Source organism: Physella acuta, unplaced genomic scaffold, assembly GCF_028476545.2.
Source record: "Physella acuta isolate Inbredline_101_S28 unplaced genomic scaffold, ASM2847654v3 ptg001113l, whole genome shotgun sequence".
NCBI lineage: Eukaryota > Metazoa > Mollusca > Gastropoda > Physidae > Physella > Physella acuta.
Genome location: NW_026732630.1, coordinates 39,908 through 48,642, shown reverse-complemented (window position 1 = coordinate 48,642; position 8,735 = coordinate 39,908). Strand labels below are relative to the sequence as shown.

The window sequence follows — 8,735 nt, the reverse complement described above, 5'->3', positions numbered from 1 at the left end:
GCCGAGACTTATCGCAGCTAGTGTATTCGTGTTAGATTTGTCGCCCTTTCCGTAACACCTGCGGATATAAGAATAAAAGAAGAAAAAAAAAGTGTTTAATTAATTAGTTAATTAGCAGATCAGCAATGTGTGACGACGAGGTAGCAGCTTTGGTTGTTGACAATGGTTCCGGTATGTGCAAGGCTGGGTTTGCCGGAGATGACGCCCCCCGGGCCGTGTTCCCCTCCATCGTGGGACGCCCAAGACACCAGGTTGGTTGATGTTTTTAATATGCACACACTGCATTCACGCTCAGATGCAGAGTTCGAATCCAGGCGGGAAGATGAAATCTTAAATGTCTTTTAAGTCAAGAAAGGAAATTTAGCTGTTGGGATCAGGTTTAACTACTGTATACGAATAAAAATTAACTATTGGCTTAGTCATATCACCCCATCAAGTTTGGGATACACTTAGGGTTTTAGAAAGGATTTGATATCTATATAGATACACCAATGAAAAAAGTAAAGTTTCCTTAAAAACCTGAAGGTCTATGGGGCAAGTGAAGTAGAGTTCAGTTGTTTCGGTGACCTCGGCATATGAAGGGATAGTGTAGCCAGCACTATGCCCATCCGCCTTTACAAGTACCCTAACGTGAGTTAGGTACCCATCAGAGCTGAGTGGACTCAACAATGAAGATTAAGACAAATAATATAAAAAGGTGTTGTTGATTTTAAATAAAAAATCAAAATATATGCACGCAGTACTAATTTTAAATAATGCAGAATTATAAAACTTATTTTAATAGTCCAGACCAGTGGTTCTTAACCATTATGTGGGTACCGAACCCCGTCAGTTTCATATGGGGAATTCACCGAACCCTTTGAAATACTCAAATAGTTCCATGATAGAACTGACCATATGATCGTAAGTCATATGAGTCGGGTGTGTGTTTTGACCTCCGCCGAACCCCTGGGTTTTGATCGAACCCAGGCTAAGAAATACTGCTCTAGATCAATAGTCTTACTAGATCTAGTACCAACTAACTAACAAAAGACGATGAAATATTAACACTGCATCTGTTAACGTTTCGATCATTCTTATAATTATTGATAACATGCTTACAACATAGATGGAGTGAAACAATAAATGTCTTAATTTAATAGCTAGTCGATAGTCACTTATGTATGTGTCATCAACATGCAGATCTAGTACTAAGTTAATATCACTCATAGCGCAACTCTAAGTCGTTTAACAACATTGCCCCTTCCTCTGTTTTCTATTGTGTAATCTGTTGTATTAGTGTAACTGTTACTGTCTTTAAAGAGGCATAAAACAACACTGCTAATTGCTTTCCTAGAGCCAGACTGTTCTAACACCATTTAAAAATATTTCACAACAAAAGATTTTGTCAACATTAACATTTTTATTTAAAGCTTATTGAAGTGGAATTGTTGAGCAATAATGGTTAGAGATATGGCCATGAATGCTTTTGTCTTTAGTGCTTGGTGGATTTAAAACTTTAACGGTATAAATATATGTATATACATACATACATATATATATATATATATATATATATATATATATATATACACAATATATAAACCACATATGTATGTATATGTATACATATACATATATATATAGATACATATATATATATACATATACATATATATATAGATACATATATATATACATATACATATATTTATACATATATGTATATATACATATATATACACAAATATGTATATATATATATATATATATATATATATATATATATATATATATATATATATATATATATATATGTATATATATATATGTATATATATACATATATGTATATATGTATATATATGTAAATATATATATATATACATATACATATATTTATACATTTATGTATATATACATATATATACACAAATATATATATATATATATATATATATATATATATATATATATATATATATATATATATATATATATATATACATATATGTATATATGTATATATATATATGTAAATATATATATATACATATACATTTATGTATATATATGTAAATATGTATATATATATATATGTCACGTCACACATAATCACATATTTATTTTTTGAAAAAAAAAAGAGCCTATCTAATTTTTTGCCCCGTTAAATGATTAACCACTTAGATAACACAGTCATCAAAATGCTATCTTTGATTAATCGACTCAGTATAAAACACAGCACACATTCTGAGCACATCTGAAGGCGTGTAACACACAGTTAAAAAAAAAGGCCCAGATATTTTCCCGGTTAACTCCCCTATCCAGTGTTATCAGCCAGGAACGATAACTACGATGGGATCTTACACACTCGTGATATGGAAGGCTCCTGACTGAAGCGTACCATGGAGGGGGCGTAGCAAGTACTGACCTGTTTATCTAATAGACAAGTGTCTGATTATCGCGACATAATGAAATACAAATAAAGAGAAAAAAACCTCGTACGCCCCTACAATGTAGAATTCGTTCAATTATCGTGACTGAAATAATAATAATAAAAAAAAATTAGTCTAATTGTAATCCGGGACTATATGAATGAATGTCAACTAATACTTTATTTATAAATTTAACATTTTGATACATGGTGGCTATAGAGAACAAATGCTATTCACAGCTTGTCAAAACCTTTACATAATTAATTAGAACAATACTTGTAGTTGCATCGTTATGTAGAGCGGAAATATACCCTACAATTTAGGGAATGAAATAATTTGTAAAAATCTCCTCTAGACTAGAAATAAATTTTTTTTTTACATGAATTCTAAAAAGGAGTCTTTACTCATTTTCTATATACCAGTAGGTAAATTTTAATTTCTATATATGACTCGACTTATGCTCTGCCTATGTGTTTCTAAGAGGGTAAAATACCATTTTATTCAATAAAACATAGGACCTATTACAATCTACCCCATATAACAGTATAGAACATTTAAAAAGGCCCATATTTTATAAATATATATCTCTTGGACAGCCCCTAAAACTAAGATAACACAAAAAGGCGGTTTTAAAGATAAAATGTATTGTCATATCTTCACCGGACACGATAATAAACCGTATAGTTTGTAAAAAAGAAAAAAAAAATCCCTGTTATGCGGTTGTGTTAATTTATTCATAAAAATGATTCTAAACAGAACATCATTAATTAAAGTAGCATAACATTGCTCTCTACCACACATATTCACCCCATACAACGCAAACATATAACACATACAATACAAACAAAATTACACTTTCTGCGTAATATCTATCCTGCATTTAAAACTTCAACTTTAGCAAAATACTTGGGTTAAACAAACGAAGGAGAAGTAATATAGTATTGCTCTGTACCGCCACCAATACCATATATAGCACAGCTACTTACCATATATAAAACAGCTACTTTATATAGCACAACTACTAACCCTATATAAGCCAGCTACTTACTCTATGTAACACAACTACTGACTCTATATCAGTGGCGTAGCCAGGATCGTCTCAAGGGAGGGGGGTTCCAATTTTTACCCGGGGACGAACTTTCGATTTGCACCCCCCCCCCTCAAACTTTCGATTTGCACCCCCCCCCTCAAACTTTCGATTTGCCCCCCCCCCTCATAATTTTTATATATATACCGAGGGGTCTATGGGGGGGGGGGGTTGTGACCCCCCTTAACCCCCCACCCCCCTGCCTACGCCACTGCTCTATATAACACAACTAGTTACCCTATATAAACACAACTACTTACCCTATATAACACAACTACAATGAAAAATTCCCACTACCCCTTTTAACGACATAACCTACATACATTGCTTTACCAAAAACTACTCTTTTCCCCAGGGTGTGATGGTTGGTATGGGACAGAAAGACAGCTATGTTGGAGACGAGGCCCAGTCCAAGAGAGGTATCCTGACACTGAAATACCCCATTGAGCACGGTATTGTCACCAACTGGGATGACATGGAGAAAATCTGGCACCACACCTTCTACAATGAGCTGAGAGTTGCCCCTGAGGAACACCCTGTTCTTCTCACTGAGGCTCCACTCAACCCCAAAGCCAACAGGTGAGAGACCTAGTTTCTAGACATTCGGTGTCACCGTCCGTTGCGTTAAAAATAGGTAAAGCATTACGGTTATGGTTTGGATTAGGGTTAGGGTTTGAGTTAGGCAGAAGACTTGCAGTAAACTTGGCATTGTGGTATGGTTAAAGTATGGGTTTTAAATTGATTACGTTGAAATAAGTGTGGCTGGAATTACGATTATAATTTTGTTACACTTTTGGTAATGGCTAGAACTTCAATTAGGGCTAGATTAGTATATTGACTAAGATTTAGATCATGGCTAAGGGTAGTTTCTATAAAAATACGAATAGATAGAAAAGTGTGAGGTATACAAATCTGAAACAAGAGTACCAAACAATACGTTTTTCTATAGTCATGGCCTAGCGGTAGAGAGCTAGACTGCTAACCCGATATTCTCAAGTTTGAATCGGGGTTTAAGTCAATAGAATGCCCCTTAGTCCACACAGCTCTGATGCGTACCTTACTCACGTTAAAGAAACAAAGGCGTCTGGGTATAGTGCTGACCACATTATCTCTTCATATGCCGAGGTCTCTGAAAAAGATTAACTCTACTTCATATGTCCCATGAGTCATCTGCACAAACGTGGAAAAAAAGATAGTCATCCCAGAAGATTTCGTTTAAAACAAAAGCAAATGTTTATGATGTAATTATTTTTAACGTGTTCATCATTGTGATGATCCACAGAGAAAAAATGACCCAGATCATGTTTGAGACCTTCAACTGCCCAGCCATGTACGTGTCCATTCAGGCAGTCCTGTCCCTCTATGCCTCTGGTCGTACCACTGGTAATGATTTTATCGTATCTCTACTGTATTTTAAAACACAATTACAGACGTATTTACATAAGCTATTCAAAAGTTCATTTCATTTTAGTCTCCTCTGTTCCAACAATTTTTGATAGTAGTTCATAAAAAAATTGATATTTTTAATTTTATAAAACGGTATTTGTTTTGCGGTAAGATTTTGTTGATTTAAAAAGAAATAAATCTAAAAACAAACACTCAGCAATATTTTTAAATAATACAGCATTATAAGACCTATTTTTTGTCCTAACCAAACTGTAAACTTAAATTTTACCTTAAGCTGTAACCGTGCTTTGAAGTAGACCTCGATTAGGTATAATTATCCTGAACATAATTCAGCACAGTACTAAAAACTGGAATAGCTGAAAACTATTGCTCATTTCCTTTAAAATCAAGTGTGGCACACAAAAGTAAAGAAAAAAAAAAACAGACAAATATAAACAAGTGTTTAAAAAATAAAATTGAAATATCACCAAAGATAATAAGAACACAATTAACTTAATTAAGAAGTGTGTTTTTTTTATTACTTTAGTTAAGCTATTTTTAAAAATCTACATTTAAACTTTGCGCTTGAACTCAGTTAATATATCAGTCCATTAAAACTGTGCGTCAATCCTAACCCATGTATTGTTGGATTAGGTTTTAACTGTGAGCTTATCCCAACACAGTTATTGTTGGATTAGGTTTTAACTGTGTGCTTATCCCTCCACAGGTATTGTCCTGGACTCCGGCGACGGCGTCTCCCACACCGTGCCCATCTACGAAGGCTACGCCCTCCCCCACGCCATCATGAGGCTGGACCTTGCCGGACGCGACCTGACGGACTACCTGATGAAGATCCTCACCGAGCGCGGCTACACCTTCACCACCACCGCCGAGAGGGAGATCGTCCGCGACATCAAGGAGAAACTCTGCTACGTCGCGCTGGACTTCGACAACGAGATGCAGACCGCGTCCTCTTCTTCCTCCTTGGAAAAAAGCTACGAGCTTCCCGACGGGCAGGTCATCACCATTGGCAACGAGCGTTTCCGGTGCCCCGAGGCTTTGTTCCAGCCAAACTTCCTGGGAATGGAGACCGTCGGTATCCACGAGACCACCTACAACTCCATCATGAAGTGTGACGTGGACATTCGTAAGGACCTCTACGCCAACACCGTTCTGTCAGGCGGCACCACCATGTACCCAGGCATCGCCGACCGCATGCAGAAGGAGATAACCTCTCTCGCCCCCGCGACCATGAAGATTAAAGTGATTGCTCCCCCTGAGAGGAAATACTCCGTCTGGATCGGAGGCTCCATCTTGGCTTCTCTGTCCACCTTCCAACAGATGTGGATCTCCAAGCAGGAATACGACGAGTCGGGTCCATCCATCGTCCACAGAAAATGCTTTTAAATAGCCACATTGTGATAGTTGAGAAAAAATAGTCTGATTTACTACGAGAATAAACACAAGAAGAACAGTAAAATAAAACAACAAAGAAATAACAGAATGCCGACTATGTTTGTAACCAACCAACACGAAAGCATTATAATTTAATAAAAAAAATGCTAGTGATGCAAAAATATTTCATTAGCCTAATAATTAAATAACTATTAATTTTAAAATTTCGACACAGTAACAAAAAGATGTAAAAATATTTAAACATATTTTCAAGTAATAATATCAAATCATTTATTGTTACAACTCAAATTAAAGTCATACTAAAGTCAAACTTTAACTTCTTATCCAATTGAGAAAAGAAAAACAATAACGCCCGTAGAAATACTTTCTTCTTACTGTCTAAAAATAGCCTGTTCACGTGACAAATTGGAGAGTATTTCTTGAGCGCGTTTTGGTTTATTTTCTTTCACTGACTCTGTACATTGTTGCGTACTGTAAAAAGAAAACATGGTTTGGTTAGATTTTTGTATCGGGTTTTATACTGAAGCTAACACATATATTTATTGACATGTTGCTGAACAAGTAATAAAAGCAAAACTGAAAAACTTTATTAATGCATTTAGTTGTTTTTTCCACGATTTTTAGCATATTAGTTGTTCGTAAATCTTGCCTGAAATTTCAGGCACGGAAGTATGTGATGGAGGTGAAAGGGGGGGGGGGGGAGGTGAGTGTTTAAGAAATGCAACGTAAGATACATGTAATGTTATTTTCAAATTAAAAAAAAACCCAAGATAAAAAAAAAGCATTAAAAATAGCATTTTTTAAAAATTTGAATAACCATTATTAATTTTTAAAAATAAAAAGTAAAAATGCGAATATTATGTTATTAACTACGGTAGTCTATGGAACGTAACTAGGTAATTTATTTAAGATGGAGAGTTGTGTCCCGTCGAGGCTTGGATGAAAACTGACAACCGCGTACATGAAAAGACAACGATAGATTTACTGTTGTTGTAGTCAAAGTGATCTGATAGGATAAACCTGTTGTTAAATATTTATTGAAAAAAAAACAACATTTTTTAAAGTGTGAGTTTTGTGAAACTCAATATTAAAACCCCCCCACTATTTTAACATTTTTTAAAAAGATAAGTCGTGACCTACTTTATGGATAGTCCTGACCTACTTAAATGATAGCTCTGACCTAAATAATGCAAAGTTTCATTAAGTTGGTGGTGGGGTGGGTTAGAATGCTTGATTCAACGATTACTTAACCCACAGCTTTATTAAAACAATATTTTACGAGCAAGATATGACGACAAAAATAATTGCCGGAACACCAGTCTGATGGGTTCTGTAATTAAAAAAACCCTGGATAAACTCAGCATATTTGATGGATATATGACCTCAGGCCACACCTCAACCCCTATCCACATCCAAACGCCAGAATCCATCTTATCCCAGTATGGACTGGTCAGGAAAGACGAAACCTGTGACCGAGACAGTCTTAAAAACCCCGTTACATGGACTAGATATGATGTAATTAGCTGATGGCTGTGGCCTGACTCTTCCCCCCCCCTCTCATGTACTCCCCTCCCCTCCCCCCGGGCGCCATCCTATAGCAGTTGTCAGATTTTCTCATAAGCTATCTATATCCATTCGATCAAACGCCGCTTCCTGTCAAATCAGAATTTATTTGCGATTCTCTTACGAGTGGGGGAAGGGGGGATCTATAGCTATTTTGTATTAGATGGAAAGCGGGGGTGGGTGGGGGGTTGGGGTGTTGGTGGTGGGTGGCTAGGATAACAAATGGATGGTTGGATAAATGGATGGAACTGGGTGGATAGGTGATGGTAGAAAAATGAGATGGTTCGACGTATAGATGTATGGGTAAATGTGTGGAATTGATGAGTGGATGATTGGAGGGATGGATTGACGATGGTTGGATAGACGTATTAATATTGAGATTGGCGGTTGAACTGAACGAAGATTTGGGATAAATAATATAATTAATGTATTCTGTACTTTTCAAAAAGCTGTCCTTACCACTAAATTAGCCTTTGAACAAAAACAAACAAGTTCCCTTTTGCATCATACAAAGTTTCATTCATGTCTTCTCCTAAACTCAAACTAAATGAAACAATATCCAAACATAATAACAACTGAATGGCTTTATCACACAAGAAATAAAATTAAAAACAAAGCAGATTGTTTAATTAATTTAAATTTAACTTTCTATGTATGTTATTGATGGGACAAGGTGGTCGAATGGTAGGGCGTTCGGCTGCCATCCCGAAGGTCTCGAATTCGGATCTCGGATCGGACTTGTGACTATAAGACATCACTGAGTCCACTCAGCTCTGATGGGTACCTGGCTTACGCTGGGCAAAGTAAAAACGGTTAGGGATAGCACTGATCACACCATTCCTTCGTATATCAAGGTCAAGATACGTTAA

At 35.9% G+C, this 8,735-nt stretch overlaps 1 protein-coding gene across 1 annotated transcript; it reads left to right on the top strand.

Annotated features, from left to right (window-relative positions):
* On the top strand, positions 1-6,892 carry LOC131955901 (actin-3). The gene is made up of 4 exons (XM_059320209.1): positions 1-251; positions 3,857-4,080; positions 4,784-4,884; positions 5,615-6,892. Exons 1-4 carry the CDS (start codon positions 126-128, stop codon positions 6,292-6,294), a joined length of 1,131 nt encoding a protein of 376 aa, XP_059176192.1. The 5' UTR covers positions 1-125; the 3' UTR covers positions 6,295-6,892.
* The last annotated feature ends 1,843 nt before the right edge of the window (positions 6,893-8,735 follow it).